Here is a 24,321-nt window from a genome sequence, read left to right as displayed (position 1 = left end):
TAATATTAGGTAAAAGACATGGAGACAGCCAATTTTTGGCTTCACTTTTTAACGTGCTAATTCTATAGAGCCAGGTTTCTGGGCTCTCTGGTGATTCTGTGTTTTAAACACATCTTTAGAATAAAAGCTTTACCTTATGTCAAAAAAGTATTTTATTTGAATAAAGGTATTTTGAAGATACCTATTTTGCATTTTGTATTTCAAATACCTTTTTCTAAAACTATTTTGTATTTTTATTTGAAATAGGTAAAAAACCAAAGTATTTGCATTTTGTATTTAAATACATTGCTGGAGAGCATCACTTTGTTTTTCTGTCAATGAAAAGAAGAATATAGTAACTATGTATGAAGTCCATGTAGAGGCACTGCGTTTCAATATTAAGTATCAGTGTGAGATAAGATTTTTCAAAATAATAGTCACGATATTTGTTTAATTTGATAGTCACGTGTATTTAAATTGTAGTATATCTACATTAGTTCAGAGTTTATTGCTGGGTGTGGCCATACTGTAGATAGAGCTCTTTCTTGTACTGTGCCCTTAGGTTCCCCCTTTGTAATAATTGCAGTGGTTCTTCAAATCATACATGCGGTAAATAATGCGGTCGTGGCACGGAATATCTACTAGCTGAAGAAGAGTTACTGTCAAAGTAAAATGTGTAATCACAGTGCCTATACTGCTATCTCTCGACACAGGCTTAAAACTTTTGAACCACAGTTTTGAAAATTTGACCCATATTCTTAGCTTGATATGAGTTAAAGTGTAAAATACTAATATTGGCGCCATCTAGCCGAGCACCCCCAAAGGTGTAAAGCCATCTAAGCCACCGTACCTTTTTCTTTATAGTTCTGAGTTTGGCCGTTTTCTTCCTATCTGTCTATACGGAGTTATATAATTGTCTTCCCCTGTTGTAAATAGCAATAGTAACAATAGTTGTGGAGTATACAGATGTATGCGACTAAATAAATGTACAAATGTGTTCTGTGACACAAACATTTAAGACATCAAATAAAGTTTAACGAAGCTTGTTCAGTTGTTTTATTGGGCATATTCTATTATATTTACGATCGAATGCAAAAGTATCTCCAAATGTGGTGTTACCATAGGTACAATATTTTGTGTTGTAGAATTAATTTGCCAGTGTAAAATACTAACGCAACAAAGAGTTTGCACATTTTTGTCAATATTTTTGTAGGTAAGTGCGTACTATACTTTGTCAAACAAGTGTGTCAGTAAACAAGAACAAAGAAAACTATATGCATCCTTTTCTTTAGGGTGCTATAAAAATACAACTGTATTTGTATATCGGCAGCAATATTGTGGGCATGGCAATCACATTGAATTTTAAGCGTAGCGAGGGATTTCGATAATAGTAGGTATTGAAATGTTAACGCCCAAGATGTAAATTATTAATTATGTGACAGACATTTAAAGGTATGCAAACTCGTTGCGTTAATATTCTGTACTGACAACAAAGTTCTCGAACAGAAAATTGTCAGTTTGCTCCCTCGTAGAAAAAAAACAAAGTCCCTTTTTGTGTGGGTGAGGTAAAAAACTAATTTCCGCCTTATACAAATCATTATTATTATCATAATACAAATCATTTATTCTTGATAAATATAAACAATACAAACACATATTTAATAGTTGTGTTTGTATGTCATTGAAATGAAAACATTGGCACAAAAAAGATAGGAATTTCAATTGCAGTTTAATGGATTTAACATGTTCAAGCTATTTTGTCAATGTGAATGAGGAGACACACTGACATGTTATCCCGCCGGGCACTGACATTTTAGGCGGCGCCTGTACGTAAGTGTAAAACCGGCCAAGTGCGAGTCGGGCTCGCGCACAAAGGGTTCCGTAGCAGCAAATATAATAAACTTATTATGTCAATTTATACACCTGCCAAAATTACAGTTAAATCAACCTATCTCAAAAACTATAAGAGATACTTTGATCAAACCAAAAATCGTTGAAAGAGTTAATTAGCATGCATCACCTCTATTTTTTTTAGAATTTTATACCCCGTAGTTATAAAAATAGAGGGGGGGGGACATACTTTTTACGACTTTGAGAGCTGATATCTCAAAAACCGTTCACTTTAAGAAAAATGTTTTTTAGAAAACTTTATATCATTTTAAAAGACCTTTCCATTGATACCCCACACGGGTATGTACATCGAAAAAAAAATTTTCATCCCTCAGTTACATGTATGGGGGCCCCACCCCCAATTCTTTTTTTTACTATTTAGTGTCATAATTTTGTAGCGGTTCATACAACACATATTCCCATCAAATTTCATCACTGTAGTACTTATAGTTTCCGAGTAAATCGGCTGTGACAGACGGACAGACGGACAGACGGACAGACGGACAGACGGACATGACGAAACTATAAGGGTTCCGTTTTTGCCATTTTGGCTACGGAACCCTAAAAATGGGCATGTCATTGTCGTTCATATGTGTGAGAGAGAGAAAAATATATCTTCTTCTCACTCTCACGTATTAAATTCTTTGTCTGTGCAATGGACTTATAAGGTGGCGCCATCTGTCACAAGCTTCGAGTGTGCCTCCTCATTGAATTTCAATGCAAACCCCTTGTATACTAGTGTCTGTACAGAAAGTGAGGAGTCGTGAGTCGTGGAATGTATTAGACCCCATACATTTCACGACTCTTCACTTTCCGGTCAGACTCTATGAATGGCGGCTCTGTAGGAGAAAAAAAAATTCAATTTAAGTATTTTGTAAAATGTGTGAATGTACTTACGACTTGATCCGTAAGCGTGGTTTAGAAGCAACTTGAGATTGGGTGACGTGTATATACGTCCTATAATTTGTGGCGTTTATTTCATAATGTGTGGAGCTAGCATTATGTGACGTGTAGATGTCGGTTTCACAAAAATAACGCTTGTCAATAAAGCTTCATTGCTGCTAAAATTCGTTTAATAATAGTCTTTATCGACCATCACCAGTGTAACCTCTTTTTGATAGCCGGTAAATGACATGTTTAGTTCCGCTACTCGCCACCGCATCGTGCACAGCGTTTCCATAGACAAAAAAGTCTAGCGACCAAATCCACATGTACCAAAAGCTGTCAACGGTAAAAAGGACACATGAATCATGTACCGTTTTGCTTAATGTAAAAAACTATAAGCCCTATTGTACTAAGATAAAGTTGATTTTAGATTCATATTTTTTTTCAATTAATACGTTTTGGTTGGCTCAAAACCAACTTGCGATCCGATCTCACATGCGACCATTATCCACAGTTGATTTTGAAATGATACCACTTGACAGTTAGATAACGGTTCGAATAGGGCCCCAGCGTCAATTAATGCTATGTTATTAATAGAAGCAAATTCCGCAATATATACTTAATTGTATTAATCGTTTTCTTAACGAAATGCATATTCATTTGGTATTATGTATTTGAGATTACAATTACTGTATTACGAGTACGTTTGTTTTACGTTACGCCTTAAGTTTAATTAAGTTTGTTTCACAGTTTTTGTTACTAAAGTTTTCTCGGCGACCAAAAATTAAACGCAATAATAAAACACATCTTTGAAAAAACTACCGAATAAACTAAGAAAAACACTAATATCAGTAATAGCCCAATACACATTTTGACTTGGTCACTGCATCGCATGAATCGTGTATCTAGAATAGACCAGGTCATTCGTACTTTAGAATAAGTATTTTAGAATTAGTCACATCATAATAAGTGATTAATTTGACATGTTCATGCTTTCGGCAAAGTATATTTTTATAAAATAATAGCCATTAAAATAATACCTAGCCACATCATGAAATTTTCAGTTAAAATATTTGTATATCTACACTCAAGGGATAATGATGAACAGTTAAAACATTTGCTCTCTTATGCTCATAAACATTGCCTTCTGGCGGGTGACCGGGGTGACAACTGACAATAGTCTGCTCTTTTCGCTGCTATCCTTTATTTTCCGATCACTGTACCATAAGACGGTAACCTATCGATGTTTCGAAAATCTTTTGTCCGATTATCACTTGTCCGAAAACGGTTGACAGAATTTTTATAATCCAAATACATTGTTTACCATACTTTCCATATGTCGCTAGTTTGCTATCCCATGCTACGTAACATCGAAATGTCATTTTCCCTAAAACCATTTTATAGAAACTCAATAACCAGAAGAACGGTTGCCAATCTTATCATTTGACAACCGTTTCGTTAACCACCTTTTCATAAATCCGATGCTAACGCGACATCGAAATGTCATGTTCCCTAATATCATTGTAAAAAAAATACAAAAAAATTGGATAGGTTACGTCACGGAAACAAACATTTGCTAGAAAAGTGGGTTAGGTTAGGTTAGAACTGCGGCCATACAGAAACAAACTTGTGCTAGAAAAGTGGGTTAGGTTAGAACTGCGACCATACAGAAACACAGAGAACCTCCTATTACTGGGGACGCTATTGCTATGTCTTGTATGGGAACCCTGCATTTTATGATTAAGCACTGAGACTTGGCACAGTTGTTCATTGGGTGGCCCTGAGTAGATAAAGATCGGGAGGCATCGAGAGCCCCCCTTAATTTAGGAGGGAGGAGGGGGGGAAGGCTGGCGCCTCCGCGCTTCCTTTGAAACCATATTTCTCTAAAACTATACAAAATAGGGCATGCAATATATCATTTTCGGATAAATGAAGGACGAGGAATTTATTTTTGGAACAAAAAAAATGTATTTTAGAACAAAAATACAAAATAAAATGGGAAAATCTGAAAACGAGATTTTTTTTTATACATATTATTGCACATTTTATGAAAACTGTAATGGTTTTTTCTAAATAAAAAATATTATTTAATAGCTACATTTATCTAGTATTAGAAAATGTATAATTTGTTATAGAAATATATTATAGGATGAGTGATAAAAAATAATTTACATCGCCCGATAGGGTGATTTGAATGCTCATTTCAATAAGTTTTGTCAATGATTTCAGGTATAATCACTATTTTTAACACACGAAAGCCGTAATCATTGTAGTTTATGGCTATTTTAGTGATTAATGTACTTAAAATAAAAAAAAATACAAAAATTTTAAAAAATATAAAAAATGTGATAATTTTTTTTAACATTATCCTATTTTGTTCTTTCTACACAATATATATCTAAAAGCAATAAATATCAATAAAAAGCCACATTTATACAGTTTATAAAAATATAGTTTGTTATATAAATATATTACGAAACGCGAGATAAAAAATAATGAAAGTGACGTGGCAGGGCGATCTTGATGTACGGTACGGGTCAGCTTGTATGATTCGATGAGGTGAGGTAAAGGTACTCAAAGCTCTCAAAAAGTGTAGTTATTTAGAGTACTTCAAATTAAACAACATACTCCTATATAGTCTGAATTTAACTATTTATATTACATGAAATGATCGATTGATATGATAGGTCAGATATATACATCTGATCCTAATACATACATCTTGTGAAATAGTAGTTATCTATATGATTTGCATAATTTATGGATAATTCTTACTTGACATATTTATTATTCCAGATCTGCGTCCTGTACTTTGGTTAACGAGTGCCGAAAATAGTTATTAACCAAAAAAGACCGCCAAATTAACAGCATTTCACCGACAAAAGCTGCCTTGCACCATTTTTGTAAGGGTTATAGGTATATCAAGTGTAAGTGTATATCAAGGTGTCCATGTATGGGGTCAACTAAACCCAATTCAAAATTTGCCATTATTTTCTACTTGTGGCTGGACGAAAGTCTGTAACAATTGGGATTTGGGAGCCTACTTGCCCGCAACGTTGCCTGTTGCTGCAGAAACATGCCTCGAAATTGTCGGATGCAGGTGTAATAAAAAACAGTGCCGCGTAAGGTGCAACCGTAAAAAAATACTTTTTAAATTAAATGTTCAGAGCCACAGATGTCATATATACCATAGATCAAGCAAACGTATCTACTTAGCGTGTCAAATGAACTCAGTGAAATCCACTGAGTTGTCCGTCTTTAATCGCAGCTTGCAGCTTTCAGGCGTCAATTTTTGTAAGTTGAAGTCAACCAAAACATAAAAAATGCCTCGTTACGTGATATTCAATTGCAACAACACAAAAATTATGAACAATCAAGAGCCTGAGACATATTTAAAATTACAGGCAAGAATCAACTTCAGTACAAAATTTGACACGCTCGGCCCCTATACAAATATATGAATTTGTTTCTTCTATCTAAATTAAGTTCTGTGTTCAGAGCTGATGTGCTTATGCAGTGGATGTTGTGATATATACATAATTAAATTCAGACTATTCATGTTGTTTTATTTGAATAACTCAAAATAGCTACACTTTTTGAGAGCCTTGAGTACTAGCCCCGATACACATGTTTTCGTCTAGTCAGACCATTTTTTGAGGTTCTCCTTTGTACAAAAGCAATGTCTTAGTTCAAAAATCATTAATGTTTAATGCTAATACGAATCTAGTTTATTTTTTATGGCACTATTGCGCAATAACTAACTATCATTGATACTGAAAGGAAGAATATGACGATTTTTATTTTATCTTTTATGGATGGGTAAAACCGATTTAAGGGGGCCCAAAGGAAGTAACTAAATTCTGCTAGTAAACTAAAAAATCTTCAAGCCTATGCATGCAGAACTGCTTTAGGAGAGGAGAACGTGATTAAGACATTTTTTTGCAATATAAGTCACATGCAATTTTATTTTACAATCAAAATAAACTATATTATAGGACTTTTACAATTTTCTGTACTGGGTCGTGATATACCTACATGTGTAAACGTTATTAGAATAAGTATATTTCTGTATTACTAGACGAACTCCACTGCATAGCGGGTAGTACCTTTACCTCACCTCATCGAATAATGCAACGTAAGATGTACATAAAAATTTTCATTTTCATTATTTTTTATCTCGCGTTTCGTAATATATTTATATAACAAACTATATATTTTTATAAACTGTATAAATGTGGCTTTTTATTGATATTTATTGCTTTTAGATATATATTGTGTAGAAAGAACAAAATAGGATAATGTTAAAAAAAAAAATATCACATTTTTAATATTTTTTAAAAATTTTGTATTTTTTTTATTTTAAGTACATTAATCACTAAAATAGCCATAAACTACAATGATTACGGCTTTCGTGTGTTAAAAATAGTGATTATACCTGAAATCATTGACAAAACTTATTGAAATGAGCATTCAAATCACCCTATCGGGCGATGTAAATTATTTTTTATCACTCGTCCTATAATATATTTCTATAACAAATTATACATTTTCTAAAACTAAATAAATGTAGCTATTAAATAATATTTTTTATTTAGAAAAAACCATTACAGTTTTCATAAAATGTGCAATAATATGTATAAAAAAAAATCTCGTTTTCAGATTTTCCCATTTTATTTTGTATTTTTGTTCTAAAATACATTTTTTTTGTTCCAAAAATGAATTCCTCGTCCTTCATTTATCCGAAAATGATATATCGCATGCCCTATTTTGTATAGTTTTAGAGAAATATGGTTTCAAAGGAAGCGCGGCGGCGCCAGCCTTCCCCCTCTTCCCTCCTAAATTAAGGGGGCTCTCAATGCCTCCCGATCTTTATCTACTCAGGGCCACCCAAGGAACAACCTGTGCCAAGTCTCAGTGCTTAATCATAAAATGCAGGGTGTTGTGCAATAGCGTCCCCAGTATATAGAGTAGAAATCTTGTATATTTTGTGCGTGATACGAGTCGCCAGTGTTTGGGGTGCGAGGAGCGGGCGGGGAATGTGTTAAGCGCGCTGTGATTGGCCGTTTCAAGGACGGCGGGCAGTCGCGCCAGATGAAAAGGGACAGAAGTATGACTGTCCCTCTACTGACGCGTAAGTGGCCAATGTAAGTTGACCTATGCCGGCTCTGAATAAATTATAAATATGACTTATTTGTGGAATGTAATGCCGTCTGTTTTTAAATTTGAGCTTCTTGTTACCTTTCCACACCATTTCACACTACAGGTGGACATCTTTAAGGCATCAAAATACCCTTTTCCAATTTTTTTGTGCGAAAAACACGCGCTGCTTTCGGGTCTGTTACTTGGTCGATACTGATCGGGCACGGCGAGCGCCCGCGCTTATATCAGTGCAAATACTAGGAAGGCTGGCCACTGCGAGTCGTCTTGTAATAGATGTCTATAGGGGTTGGTTTGGGAGACTCAAAAAGTAAGAGACGGAAGCTGAATAACGGCCTACCTCAAGGATCAGTGTTAGCGCCGAAACTTTTTAACCTCTATATCCACGACCTACCGCCGACGGAAGCCACAAAGTTCATATATGCAGACGACATAGCTCTGGTCGCGCAAACTAAATCCTTCTCGGCGGGGGAATGTGCCCTAACTGCGGACCTTACTAAACTGGCAGAATATTTTAAGTTTTGGCGTCTGATCCCTAGCGTAAGCAAGACAGAGGTATCGTGCTTCCATCTTAGCAACCAATTAGCGAATTACCAACCAACTGTCTATTTTAATGGAGAACCGCTTAAGTACAACAAATGCCCCAAATACTTAGGAGTCACCCTTGACAGATCCCTCACATATAAGGAGCACCTCACCAAGTTGTCACTTAAACTTGCATCGCGGAATAACATAATACATAGACTGTGTGGAACATCCTGGGGAACATCCGCTGATTGTTTACGCACGACTAGTGTCGCCTTAGTATACTCAGCTGCAGAGTACTGTGCTCCTGTATGGTTGGAGAGCGCACACGTAGCGAAGGTAGACACTAAACTCAATGACACCATGCGATGCATCACCGGAACTGTTAAGTCAACCCCCACATACTGGCTACCAACTCTGTCCCACATTGCTCCCCCACACCTGCGTAGGAAAAACGCGCTGAGAAGGGAAACAGAAAAGATTACCACAGCAGACTCGTTACCCATTCACGTGGATTTCTGCAACCCTCCTCACCAACGCCTGAAGTCCAGAAAACCAGCATACACCCAGAACCTCTCAACTTTCAATGTCTCTGAGGCTTGGAAACAGGAATGGACAGCTACCAATGCAGGCTCAAAAGTCGCAGACCCTACATGTCGACTTCCAGGCTTTGAACTGCCGAGAAGGCAGTGGTGTCGCCTAAATAGACTCCGAACGGGCCACGGTCGATGCAACTACCTTCTACACAAATGGGGATGGAGGGTTTCAGCCCTGTGCGATTGCGGCGAGGAAGACCAGACCATGGAACACATAATCCAGCGCTGCCCCCTTCGTTCATATCGAGGGCTGCCAGAAGACTTGCTACATCTCACACCCGATGCAGCTGACTGGCTAAGCTCCCTGAATATTGACATTTGAAATGTAGAAATAATTTGCCTATTTTTAAATTGATGCCATACGACTAAATAAATAGGGGTTGGTCTGTGTACAGAAACAAAGTTGTGCTAGAAAAGTGGGTTAGGTTAGGTTAGAACTGCGACCATACAGAAACAAATTTGTGCTAGAAAAGTGGGTTAGGTTAGGTTAGAACTGCGACCATACAGAAACAAACTTGTGCTAGAAAAGTGGGTTAGGTTAGGTTAGAACTGCGACCATACAGAAACAAACTTGTGCTAGAAAAGTTGGTTAGGTTAGGTTAGAACTGCGATCATACAGAAACAAACCTTTGCCATAAACCCTTATGGCAAGGATTCTTAAGTCAAGTAAGAACTGCGACCGTGAGGGTCGGCAACAAACTTTTGTTAGAAAATTAAGGATTTACTGAACTTTTGATATAGCGGCTTAATAATATTTCGAATTATTGAACTATACTCCATACAAAATAGCTGTCAAATGATACTTAGGAATTTTAACAAGTGTTAATTCGAATTTCGAAGTTTTGATATAGCGGCTAAATAATATTTCGGATTAAAAACTTTACGCGACAAAAAGTAGTTGTCAAATGATTCTTAGGCATTTTAATAAGTGTTGATTCGAATCATAAACGCAACAAAATTACAGCGAAATAAGAATGGGGAAAATAATAATAGGGGGAAAAGTACTTTCGGGCAAACAAAACTTAGGGCAATTAATAAAATGGGAAGCGTTTTCGGGCTACTAATATTCGACATTACAATTTTCGACTTTTTGATAGGTAACCCATAAGACTATTAAATCGGCCTTATAAATAATTTTAAAATGCCAGTGACCAATTACTAACGAAAACCATTCTTCCAGATGAACCTCCGCTCAATCGGACGCAAGCGCTTCGCTCACCTCTCCGAGACTCTGGACGAAATCCATGTAGACGCCAACGTGCCGTGGGGCGAAGACACACTGTTCACCCTCGAGTTCAGAGCCGATGAGGGTGGCAAGTACGCCATACACACCTGCAACAACAAATACCTCAGCGCTGGAGGAAAGGTGAGGGTCCCTCCTGTTAAATAATTTGTTGCAAGCTTGGAGTCACATTCGATCGGACCTTAGCGCTTCACCCACCTCTCTGAGACGAGGAACATACTCTTCACCCTCGAGTTTGGAGCTTTCTGAGAATGTTCCGAGATCACTTCATATGTATCGAGGTAGCTAAAATATTTTCATAAGCATTTTCAAAAGAACTCGCTGACATTCATAAAGTGAACTTAAATAGTTGCTCATATAGCACGCCTAACGAAGACATTTAACTGTCCGTCGGCGGAAATAATTCGTGTATAGGCGAATTTTGGCATAGTTGTAGGGAATGGTGTTCTAATCCACATACTCAAAGTACTGATGGGTAGGGGAGGAGCTAACGGGTGGAGGGGGGTGTAAAGGTCCCTTTTTTTAGTTTTTCGCGAATAGAGATGGGCGCTGACGGGTAAATACCGGGAAAATACCCATATCTACCCAATCTACCCGGTATTTACCCGTATCTACCCAAATGAGCGGGTATAAAAAATAATCTATGAAATTAAAGATTATTCTTAATTTACATGACTGAAATATATTTTTCTACTAAAATAAATATATATATTTGACTAACTAATATTAAAATGTTAACAGAGATTCCAAATATTCCATATATCATGTGTAATTTACCACATTCAATTAAAAAGTTGTATTCCCCAGATGTTTTAGGCCCACTAAGTATTCAAATAACTTACTTAACTTAAACACGGTGGACAGACAAATTCAAATTCATTAGCCAATGAGGTCACAGCTTTGCAAAACGCCAGGTAGGTGCATCCGTATTGAAAGGGTGCAATAAGTCACTTGACCGGTCAGTTACTTTTTTTATTTTTATTTATGGGATACTTATACTTTAGTTTGTACTTAGCTAAACAAGCGCCACGTCCATGTGTGATTTTAATTAACACTTGCTTTGAATTCGGACTGTAATAATGCCTTCTATGTGACTTCGGCTAGATACTGGACTTCGGCTAGATAGTAGGCTTTACCAAAGAAACAGCAAGTAACATTTTATTGCTATAATTTTGGTTTTCGACGCTAAAAGCTACTATAGATGTCGTATAAAGGTTTTCGGCGTGACCGCCTGTCGTATAAAAGCCTCCAGTAACACCTTTTAGCTCTATAAGCTTGTACCGCTAAAAGGTGTTATTAGGAAGTGATGTAAACGTTTATATCACCATTTTATAGAGCCGCTATAGGCCTGGTCTATAACAGGATCAAATATGACTACTATAAGTCTATATTATTGTATAATAGTGTTAGGAATCACTGCTATGCAATCAATTTGCGCTATTAAGGTTCCCGACAAGCCGCTATAGTTGTTGTGTTATACAGCTAAAAGGTGTTATTAGGAAGTGATGTAAACGTTTATATCACCATTTTATAGAGCCGCTATAGGCCTGGTCTATAACAGGATCAAATAAGAACAATATTATTGTATAATAGTGTTAGGAATCACTGTTATGCTATCAATTTGCGCTATTAAGGTTACCAACAAGCCGCTTATAGTATTTTTAGTAGTTGTATTTTAACAGATTTAAAACCTAACTATACCACTATTTTGGGATATAGTGGCTTTGGAAAACACTGCTATAGTATTTAACACTGTATAGTAGTGATATGAATACCATTATAGAGCTATTTTGCTGTATAATGAAGTTTTCAGGATACGTTTATATAGCTTTGAAAAGGTTATAGTCGTTTTCTAATGTCTTTTATATCTCATCGTCGTATACGCCACAATGACTCTTTAAATATCACAGACCTGTTGAATAATGGTTTCGGTATCTCTTTTAAAACACAATAGCGTTATAGCTGAGTTTACTATATTATGTTTTATAAACCAAATCAGATATATAAGAGTAGAAAACGATTACTTTTAAATAACAATTTTTGACCTTAAAAGGTTGCTTTATGGTGTTTATACATCGTAATTATGAAATCAGGCCAAAGATGCGGTATCTGGTTCCGTACAGTGTTTTTCTAGAAATTAACTTTAAAAATACACATAGCGACCAATTGTAGTTTAGATTTGTCATACTAAAAAGAAAACAACATTTATTAATACTGTTTAAAAGATCTTTCTATAGTAAAACATTGAAAACAAGTATTGTTTTCTATATAAAGAACTTATAAGTTAAACTGGATCATAGTTAAATTCTCATGCAACCCTAATTGAATCCACGATGGCGGGCTTATGGCAGTGAATGCGTATGATAAGTGATATAGTCGAACTATAAAAGCGTATGTTTTACTTCTTGGATCCATAGTAGAAACTATGGTGCCAATAATTTTATTGTATTAAATTATATTTATTTATTTTATTTCTAAACATGTATAAATCGAGGGCGCATTTAAAATACTCCATTAAACTAATATTCTTTTAACGGTAAAATTTCCATCGCATACCTTTTTGCAGTAATGATGGAAGTATACGAAATCCAAATTATGTTAATTGACACTAAACTTCACAAGTTCACACGCCACTTTTCAATAAGTTCCTCGTTTAGAACAGTTTTTGTTAAATATTACACACATTAAATTATTTTAGAAATTTCGCATTAAAAGGGACGGCAACTGCTATTATAGAACAAAATAACCTGTATAACGGAATCTCAAATGCTACTATAGCATAAATTGATACTATAATAGCGTTACTGTGTCCTCTATGTCAACAAATTAGCACAATAGTCATCATTACATCACCATTATAGACCTTAAACGTCACGGATGATACTGCTATAGGCCTATTATATCACTAAATGGCTGCATAATTGCGCCAAATCGGCTCTACAGTACCAATGTAGACTATTTATAGGACCATTTAGTGTGATTTAATTTGGTGTCCTCGACCACTATAGGACCAGAAATTGTTACTTGAGAGGAACTATAATAAGCACACAAAATTTCATCCCCATCGGTTCAGCCGTTTAGGAGGAGGAGGTAACAAACACACAAGCATGTCAATGATATTTAACAAATTCCTTATTCAATACAAATACTTCGATATATGCTTATAGAACTATATTAATAAAATATAAATATATTATACAATACCAAGAAAACATTTTTTCACGATTAAATTCAATTTATGACCCATTTTATTACAATATTAATTTATACCCACCCATTAGGGTAGAAAAGGTAAATATCGGGTAGATTGGGTAAATACCCGGTAAATACCCGATATCTACCCCGGGTATTTTCCCGCCGCCCATCTCTATTCGCGAATAACTCTTAAACTGTGGCACATAGAAAGAAATGTTCTGAAACACAAGTAATCTTCATAAAATTCTCTACAAAAAAGTCTTATACACTTTTTATCTGGGACCAATCGTTCACGAGATATGGAAGGGAAAAGATGGACAATAAAGGAATAAACTCATTTGTTTATGAACAATACGTTTATTCTTATAGAGACGCGGTAGCGTGTCAAGCCAGGTTCAAGTAACAAAAGTAGCAAGCAGCACCGTGTGTAATATTACACGAACCGTTTGGAGCCACATTTGACCCCCTTCTAACTCAAAAACTATATCACATAAACGTGTTATAATGCAACGTAAAAAGAAACCAACGCGCGTAGTAAAAGTATGAGCTATAAGCGCTCCTCAATAAGCCCGGTACTAGCAGCCCGCGCATTAGTGCGTTTTCACATTATCCGATCCGATATCGGATGTCGGAAGGATTTCAAAGGCAAAAATCCAAGACGGCGCCTTAAATGTACGGGATATCGGTCCTACTTCCGATATCGGATCGGATAATGTGAAAACGCACTTAACCCGCGCGCGCGCGCAGCCCTTTATAAGCCACCGCGCGGCCGGCGCTCGCTCATCCCAGTCGTCCTCAAAACGTCGACGTAAGACCGCCCCACAAGGATGGGGCGCGACCAGATATAGCCCTCACAGCGCCCAGCGCGGAAGGGGCTACTCACACCCCAGCAGGGGTGTTGAACGACGTTACAGCAGCGCCCGCTCAGTTTGTCTCGCGCAGCGATCCGATTACATTGTAGCTGACTTGACAAGAAAAGCATCACGACCGCCAGTTTTGCTTTGATGGGATAAATTCATAAATAAAATTCCTAACTATCTTCCGTCTCTTCTTCGATGGGAGCTCCGTTAGTGCATGCTTCCGAGCATACACCACAGACACTGGAGTAGGTAATTCCTGCTTTTCGGCAGCCGCATCGCACCCCACACCCAGTCTTGCATCGGCAAAATATAGTTTTGAGAATGGAGTCAGGTGCCACTGGGTCGTTGGTTGTCACTGGCTTTAATATGCCATCGCCTCTTCTAGTTCATACCCATTCAGTAGGTGGTAAATAAATTGGACGTTAAATACAAAAATATTTGTACGCCTTTTTTTTCGGATTCAATAAGTAAAATTTTCCTAAAATAGAAGTAAGTTTAGCACGTGCATTCAATATTCAAGCAGGCGTACAAATATTTTGTATTGAAGAATGAATAAAAATATTTTGTAAATAGGTGTGAGTAGCCCTTTCCGCGCTGGGCGCTGTGAGGGCTGTATCTGGTCGCGCCCCATCCTTGTGGGGCGGTCTTACGTCGACGTTTTGAGGACGACTGGGATGAGCGAGCGCTGGCCGCGCGGTGGCTTATAAAGGGCTGCGCGCGCGCGCGGGGTAAGTGCGTTTTCACATTATCCGATCCGATATCGGAAGTAGGACCGATATCCCGTACATTTAAGGCGCCGTCTTGGATTTTTGCCTTTGAAATCCTTCCGACATCCGATATCGGATCGGATAATGTGAAAACGCACTAAAGCGGGCTGCTAGTACCGGGCTTATTGAGGAGCGCTTATAGCTCATACTTTTACTACGCGCGTTGGTTTCTTTTTACGTTGCATTATAACACGTTTATGTGATATACTTTTAGAGTTAGAAGGGGGTCAAATGTGGCTCCAAACGGTTCGTGTAATATTACACACGATGCTGCTTGCTACTTTTGTTACTTGAACCTGGCTTGACACGCTACCGCGTCTCTATAAGAATAAACGTATTGTTCATAAACAAATGAGTTTATTCCTTTATTGTCCATCTTTTCCCTTCCGTATCTCATGAACGATTGGTCCCAGATAAAAAGTGTAAAAGACTTTTTTGTAGAGAATTTTATGAAGATTACTTGTGTTTCAGAACATTTCTTGCTATGTGCCACAGTTTAAGAGTTATTCGCGAAAAACTAAAAAAAGGGACCTTTACACTCCCCTCCACCCGTTAGCTCCTCCCCTACCCATCAGTACTTTGAGTATGTGGATTAGAACACCATTCCCTACAACTATGCCAAAATTTGCCTATACACGAATTATTTCCCGCGAGATAGGCTTCATTGAGTGTGCTAATACATTTATAATTTTATAAGCCTAGTATATACGGTTTTTGATCTTATTAAGAGAAGTTACTTTATTATCTATTGAACACTCCTTGTAACGCTCAAAGGTGTAGATGGACCAACGTCGTCATCTACCAGAATAATGACCAAGTCAAAACTCAAAAAAAAATAGCTTTAAAAAAAGTAGTACAGACAGCAGACTATTGACATTGTCAGCAACTTCACAAATATTTCGCTAAATTGCTTTCACTTTATAAGAATCACATAATTATCAAACAAAAAACTATTCATATCCATCAACCGAATATTATTCTCACATATGCATAGTCACAACCTCATAAATTTAGCATTACCAGCACTTTCCCACAAAGCCGGCCTCGATTGAACCGTAATATACACAAACATCGATTGTGTGAGATCTCAGTCCCACTTACACCCATACCCACAGCAATTGTCTCCAATATCGTGTAAATACGTCTCGGCTGACTTCAGCGCAGCTGTGTCAACTTATGGCGACGCTGCGCCGGCAAAATAATGCAAATTTGGAGTAAGTGGGTACTACTGCTATTCTATTTGTGGCTATACTGATTGTAAGTTGTAAAATATGCCTCCCACGTAAAGACCTCACACTGAGTTACGGGTTTCTTTATACCTATTACTGGTTCTTTGGATTTAAGTGTTTAAAATTTAAACTCATTTACTCGTAAAAAGGCGATTCTATTTAGTAGTCATTTCTCATTAATCTGCCTGAGTGTACTTTCTATGAAGTGCAGAAATAAGAGAAAATAATATGCTTCTGCAGTAATAAATCATGACCTAGGTTTTTATTTTGTAGTCATGCAAGTGACTCATAACTCATAATTTACACCTAACGCAGTCACTTCTATGCGTAAAGCACATTCATTATTATTTTTTTGTTTTTATTTGTCATCGATGCTCTTAACGTTCTTTCTAATTATGAAAACAATGAAACTTAATAATTACAATTACATTGCTGTTGATAATCAAAGTCATAAACGATGCGTGACACGCACACGGCAAACGATAGAATGTTAACAAGCTGTTTATTGTTTTCTTCCCATGGGACTACATTGGTTTACAAGATGCAACTGATGTAGCTCCGCTAAGAACAATATTGCAGCTAAATAAAAACTTCTAGGTCGCCTGTCTGTACACTAACTCTCGATTAAGCATATGAGTTCTAAGCTATTGTTAATGGGCTGACATTCATTCAGATAGGTAGGTACTTTCTCTCTTTTCTAATCTTGATACTTACCTATAACCTAACTGTAATGTGCGCTTGAATACTTATACACAATAATTAGCAGTAAAGCAGGAGAAATATTGCCTTAGCGGGTTGTGTTGTGATCAAGAAGGATTGTGTTGTAGGTACTCACACAACGATATATTTAAACGTACAAATACATATGTACTTAAATACGTAGATAACATCCATGACTCAGGAAAAAAGATCTGCGCTAATCACACCAATAAATGTCCTTAAGTACCAAGATTCGAACCCAGGATCTTCGGCTTAGCAGGCAGATTCCCTATCAACTAGACCAGATAGGTCGTGAAATAATTCCATGGAAATGTACTAACCTCTCGTTTTCAACAGCTCCTGGACAGCTGTACGCCCGCCTGCCTCTTCAGCGCCGAGTACCACGCGGGAGCGCTGGCGCTCCGCGACGGCTCCGGCGCATACCTCGCCCCCATCGGCTCCAAGGCCGTCTTGAAGACGCGCTCCACCGCCGTCACTCGCGACGAACTCTTCTCTCTAGAAGACAGCTTGCCTCAAGCGGCATTCGTGGCTGCGTTGAACGACAAATACGTCTCTGTTAAACAAGGTATGTTTCTTTGTACTTTTCGGACTTCCATTTCGCTCCCATCTGCTTCGAGCGACGAGCTCTTTAGTATTGTTATACAATAGTTCTCCTTGTAGGATAGCTTGCCTCAAGCGACATATGCCAACGTCACTCCCATAGGCTGAAGATTGTTCTATAACGTTTTTGATATTGTTGTAATAAATTTATCTGGGCGAGCTCACTCCATCGTAGGCCACGTCTTTGCCTTTGGCTAGTCTGTGGTCAAGAGTAAGCCCATTTATAATTAAAAAAAAAAAAAAGCTTTCTTTAAATTACAAACTAAAAAGTGACCAAGTCCATCGGTGACCGAGGTGACCATTAGACCACATCGCCATTGCGGTATCCGTCCCAAATTCTCTGGTGTATGTTGTCTTTGAACGTCTAGGCGCCTTTAACCAATCCTTTACTGAATTACGGTATATCGAAAAATCGTCCCATATTTCCAACTATTCATTTCTTTACATTAACTTATGCTCGCATATTCTTAAATGTTAAGAGAAATAAATCACTTCTACCTTCAGTCGTACGACTACCGGCAGATAGCTAATGAAGCAACATGTAGCAAAACAAGTAGATCGAAGTAATCTAGATGCTATCAATAACCCATTGATTGGTAATTGCGGAACCAGACGTGAAAGTTAATTGCGACTGATTGCAGGGGACTGGGGGAAGCATGCTTCCTGCAGATTTACGTAAAGCCTTTGTCTAATGTCTGTCAATCAGTGTTCATGCATTGACAACGAAATAAGCCGTTAATAACACATTATTACATTTCGTTTTAAGTCGAATATTCGGTTTCAATCTGTACCTACTACCTACCATTGGTAATGAGCAGACATCGTAACTTTTCCAGTAATTTCCACTAAATACGATGTATTCTAATATGTATAACCATCAATAGGTATCTCATCTCCAGCTAGTTTGGCATTCTTAAAGGTGCAAAAACTTTCCACCTCACCCAATTCTCCAGTAACAATAGACAATCCAGACGAACATCACATTCTACCATTGTCTTACTTTTAAACACATTTTTGCAATTGCGGCTTCCATCCGATTTCACATATTAGCACCGAATTAGTAAACAAGTGGTCCTCGCATCTCGCCCAGCGTCCATTGTCTCGAATGTTTACATTTCTCAAGATGTGATTGTATGTCTTCTCCGAACGCAGAAACAGCTTATTGTTGTGCTTCCACTTAGTATTACTGGATCTCTTGTATTGTTTGAATTTAATGCTTTTTAAGATGGAAAATAGCTGGAGAAGTGGCGGTTGCATTGAAGTACGTTGCGGTGAAATTATTGTGGTAACGCGTTGTGGTATGGCATACATTATGTTATTATGTCTTAGTTTCACCTTCGTTGGTCTTAACTTACCAGTAGGCACAGTCGTGTAATAATATGGGTGTACAGTACAGTCGACTACAAAGAGATGTATCCACTTTTTCACCTTATTGCATTGTAATAAGGTGAATGTACGAGTATATATGTATACTTGAGTTTAAAAAAGTTTTGTAAGTTTACACAATTACACATTGACTGCCAGCAGGTAAACAAAAGATATGATGGTATGATTTTGTACGCCGGTGAACACGAAGGTTTGTGTTACTGGTAGTGAATGTGTTAAAACCTGGGGCCTGGAAAGCAATTTCGATCTAACTGTTTTACACACCGACTAAGTTATATGTTTTCGATTCCTGTGAACATTTTCAATCTGATATCAAAATGTCTTTCCACATCTTACCTAAATCTTAATCTCTTATATTACGAAAACGACCCGGCACGTATATGAAGCTCATGTTTCATTGTTGGGGATAATATCTGTCACGTACTGATGATAAGTTTGTAACGGTGAATGAAATTCTATGTCTTATCGATTAACGTTAAACGCAACACTTAATATAATATCATTTAGTATATTACACGTACATTTAATGTATTGCTTTGCAGAAACTTACAACCGCAAGTTTTCGATCACTAAAATAAATATTTGAAGTTACCTCCTCCCTTATAGAGGAAGCTATAAATATGCAAATAGAGACAAGTGGACTAGCAGCCTTAGCTCCGATGTTTAGTCACGCGTCGACGCTTCTGCCTCACGACTCGATAGGGAGTGTAGTGCACCTAGTAATAAGTATGTACCTACATATCGTACTACAGTCAGTATCAATGGTAGTAGATGAAACAACGCACCAAAAGTATCTGACATCCTGAATAACTTTTCATAATATTGATAACTATGTACAGTTCGCGATCAGAAACGTCAAAGTTTAATTATTATGTCTATGCACACACTCTTTCTGTCTAGCGGTTACAAAATGGTTTTCTTCAAAACTTCTGAGGTGTTTTTTTTTATTCGTGAGTTTTTATTATGCTGACTGTACAATTGTACATAGTATTCGCTTGGTGCACGACTTGTGCTGCGCTCAATTTATAGGCTATTTTATGTTAAATCTTATGGAGTCAAATTAGTACCAACGGCCGCCACTAGCATTAATGTTGGTTTGTCCATAGGATTATGTAGTATGTGATAATCAACGCCACCTTCTTCGTTGACAATGGTGCTATGCTAGGCTAACGCTGAATAAGGTATAAGGCCATGTACTAGTATTAGGTTATGTAACAAGCGCATAATACATATGCTGAAAAGTGAAGGTAGATGTATAAATAAACAGGTACTTTTGTAAATGCAAATATAGTGGAGTGGCCGGGTTGCCCTCTTTGATATGTAGTCACGATTCAACGGAGTTAGATGCTCTAACAGTATATAATAGATAAATTAGAGTAGTCATTCCGTATAACTGTTTTTAACTCTGAAGCACGTTTTGCCACTAAATTTGTCTTTTGAGGACGAGAATCATATGGCTTTGAGATTTTTTAGAATATCCTCATCTGAGGATACGGGAAGATTTACACTATGTATTTTAGTTTTTTCCCCTCACTAGCTCGGAAACACGTGTTTTGTCCTTTAATACCAGCGGGTAAAAACGCATTTTATCCACTAGTGGGTAAAGTAATTTGACCTTGAATAAAGTAAGATTAACTGCTTTAAAATTGATAAAAGTAGGTGAATCTAGTAATAAAGATGATTTACCACCTGTGGAACTATTGGAAGCAGGTAAACGCATATTTTGCGTTGTAGTTTCCTCGCTATGTGCTCGCTATAGTGAGGGGAAAAGTTTTGTGTTACACTCGGGTGCAAATGTATTTTACTTCTCGTGTGTTAAAAAACTCGCAAGTTCAGGATTCTATTCTAGAACCACTCGCTTCGCTCGTGGTTCAACTATAGATTCCTTTCACTTGCTCGTTTTTCAATTCCACACTCGGCGTTAAAATACAACTTTGCCCCCTTGTATAACAAATAACTATTGTAACAACGTATCATTCTTGACAAACAGCACACGTTTCTATCCCTGTTATAGGAAAAATGAGATCACTATCACAATGGGTAACAAACTAAAATTTTGGTTCATTATTTTATAAACATACCATAGTAAACAAGCTACCAAGTTTAGTGTTGGCCAGAGGTTACGTTTGTATGCGAGTAAAATGTTAACGATCACATTTTGTTTATTGCCAGAGCGGCTTTTCTTTGTAAAACTGCTTGGTAATTATATTTTCATTGCCTTCTCTTGCTAATTTTACAACCATTAATGGAAAGTAGAATCTACATCAGCAGTGACTTTTACAAAAACTTTAAGGTGTTAACAATCACAGCAGGTCATTCTTTCACAGCAGAATGGATAAGAAAGTTGATATGCAACACACATTTTTTAATCCAGCTGATAAACCCTCCTAAACCTCCTTTATTTCACATTAGGCCGACTTAGATAGGTATTATTTTTATGGAAATGTACTCTCAACAGTTTTTCATTACATATCCGGGCTAAAAGCATAATATACCTACGAGCTTTTGTATATATACAGGGTGGCCCAAAATTACGTTGACAAAGAATAGTAAAATGTTGAAATAAACCAAAATATCGAAGTTACCGAAAATATTTTTTGAGCCTATATTTATTGTATATTTCTACATTCACCATGAATATTTCAACAGCATTCATGTCCATTTCGCAAGATTTGCTATGTAGACCAATTGTAAAACGGCGATTTTTTCAAATTCATACGTTCGATACGTTTCAGCCTACCTACGTAAATTCACCTCACTTAAAACTATAAATTATAGTTTGTAATCAATCTTAAAACCCTAGCCCGTTTATTGATTACAAAAAATAGGATATTTAAAAAGCTAAACGTGCAATAAGTTAGACGAAAGTCATACTAGAGGTGCAGCGGGGATACCCCCATTTGCCAGAATTTCATTTGCCATAATTTTATTTGCCATCCTATTCAACAATCATAATATTGTTTCTCATAACATCTTATGCCATAATCATTGTTTACTATATTAATCTAGTGCCAGAAACTTTGTTTCCCATAAAGTCAGTTTCCATAATGTCATTTGTCAGAATCATCGAAATCCGTAATTACCACATTCCATACCATCATTTGTCATACAAATTGGCGTCCAGAAAAGTCAATTTCCATAATGTGCTTTGGCAGAATCGAAAACTACTATAATAGGTACTAGAAGGACTAGAGAATGAAACTGCTATCAGAAAGTAGGTTAGGTTAGGTAATAATATGGGCAACAATTAATATGGCAATAATTGCTTATGGCGTTTGAATATTCTATGAAACCATATTATTGCACTTAATAATATGGCTAACAAATAGTATGGCATTGTATGATTATGGAAGGTAATATTCGGATAAACAACGAGTATGTCATATGATTTTTATAGTAAACAAATCATTCGGGCAAATGAAATTCAGGCAAGTTAGATTCGGGCAAATGAATATTATGTTAAATGACTGTCGGGCAAACAATAGACAACCATTTATTTGGTCAAAAATTATTAAGGTTTCACATTTTAATTTGTTGGACAATCATTCGTATAAGGACAGAAAAATAATTATACAAACGTTTGTCAACGTATTTTTGGGCCACCCTGTAAATAAAATAAGCGTTCTTCTTTCAGTAATCAATGGCTTATCTTTCGCTGTCAACGGAGCAACGAAGCAGCGAACACCTAATGGCTATAATCAACCACTCGTTCGCGTAGGGGTACTACACAGCTTTGATCGATATTTGTTCCGTTGCAATAGTTTCTTCAGCGATGCGTCATATGTCCCAGAAATAATCTGTCCAAAAGCGATCTAATTAAGGGCTTAAATGATGATGAATGCCAGTATCTCCCCGTAGCAACACTTCGCGAGATCGCGCCTGCGCAAAAACCGCTCGGCGCATTGTGCGCGCTTTCCCGCGTTTCTCTCACGGATGCCTGCGCGCGAGTCGATCTACATCGTTCATTCATTATATCATACGTAATTGAGCCATATTTAGATTTCAGTAAATTAGTATTTTTCCAGGTATTTAAATATATTTTTAACCCCCGACGCAAACACGACGGGGTGATATAAGTTTGACGCGTTTGTCTGTCTGTCTGTCTGTGTTTACGTACAGGATGCGACATCAGAAACAAAGTAAAGTAATTTTTTTTACGAACGTGTACCAAAAATTGTCTAACTAAAGAAAGTAATGATAAACCAAACGGTCCAATGACAAAGCGACTCAAGTGATAAAAGCTCAGTTAACTACTGCTCGGTCATTGGCACCCGATATCAATAGCGGACTTTGCTGCACAGCATAGAATGTACATAATAGGTGACTATATCCTAACTCGCTAAATGATGATAGTAGTCAAATAGGTATTTTCCAAGGAGTATAGCTTATTAGCAGTCACGTAAAAATTTAGAGACTCATGCGAGATTAGCACAATGAATTTAAAAAAAAAGGATTTTTCAGTACAGTACAGATTGTGCTTTTTTTACGCACTAGTGCGAGAAGTGGTTCATTATATGCCAGGTCGAAACTTCGCAGGCTCATCTGTACTGAAAAACGTCGTACGATACACGTGCGAAAAGGAAATTCGCACTTCCTTTTTTACGCACTTGTATCGTAATGTACATGTACGAGCAATAAAAATAAGCGAAAAGAGGATTGAAAGAAACTGTCGGAGATCATTATTTCACGATGCACGCACTAATATTTGAGTCGATTGCTAGATTTGCTAGGAAGATTTTACGTAGGTACATAATATTTTTTAATAAGTATTCAGTAAAAAAGTATAAGTAAATTTTAGGTTTTTACCTATTTAAACATTTGCATTTACTTACGACACGGCGGACGTGGAGTGGACCTCACACATAGTTCACAGCTGGTTCGCAGAATAACTTACACATTACTGCGATCGTCAAATGTTATATCCTATAACTGAGCAAACTGTAAAATCTGTACAGTTTAACTGAACGTTCTCAACTTAACGTTCCAGTACAAGGCAGCCATTGAATTGATTACCACTATTACCCGTAAAGCTTTAACGATAATGTCTCTCGTTGTAACGCATAAAGCGTCTTATCGAGCGCTGCGCGGGCGACGCCCGCTCAAGCCGTGGCATATTAGGGCTGTCACAACTGAAATAAAATTAAAGTCGTGTCAACTAATTCTGCAGCGATTATGACAGGTCCTCCGGTGCATAGGTATGTTATTTTTTCTACTCCCGAACTGTTATTCGTCATTTACAGGGTCGTGCATAGATATTTAAAACCCTAAATAAAAGTCTATTCCCCAAAG

General features: G+C 37.1%; 1 protein-coding gene across 1 annotated transcript in view; it reads left to right on the top strand.

The window, feature by feature from the left end:
* LOC125233073 (protein singed) overlaps positions 1–24,321 on the top strand; it is a 124,798-nt gene that overhangs the window by 85,427 nt on the left and 15,050 nt on the right. Inside the window, exons 5-6 of the mRNA XM_048138934.1 lie at positions 10,213–10,398; positions 17,383–17,611. Of these exons, the coding sequence (XP_047994891.1) occupies positions 10,213–10,398; positions 17,383–17,611 (415 nt within the window). The remainder of the gene's footprint in view (positions 1–10,212; positions 10,399–17,382; positions 17,612–24,321) is intronic.

The sequence above is a fragment of the Leguminivora glycinivorella genome, chromosome 14, assembly GCF_023078275.1.
Source record: "Leguminivora glycinivorella isolate SPB_JAAS2020 chromosome 14, LegGlyc_1.1, whole genome shotgun sequence".
Classification (NCBI taxonomy): domain Eukaryota; kingdom Metazoa; phylum Arthropoda; class Insecta; order Lepidoptera; family Tortricidae; genus Leguminivora; species Leguminivora glycinivorella.
This window is presented reverse-complemented; position numbering and strand designations above follow the sequence as displayed.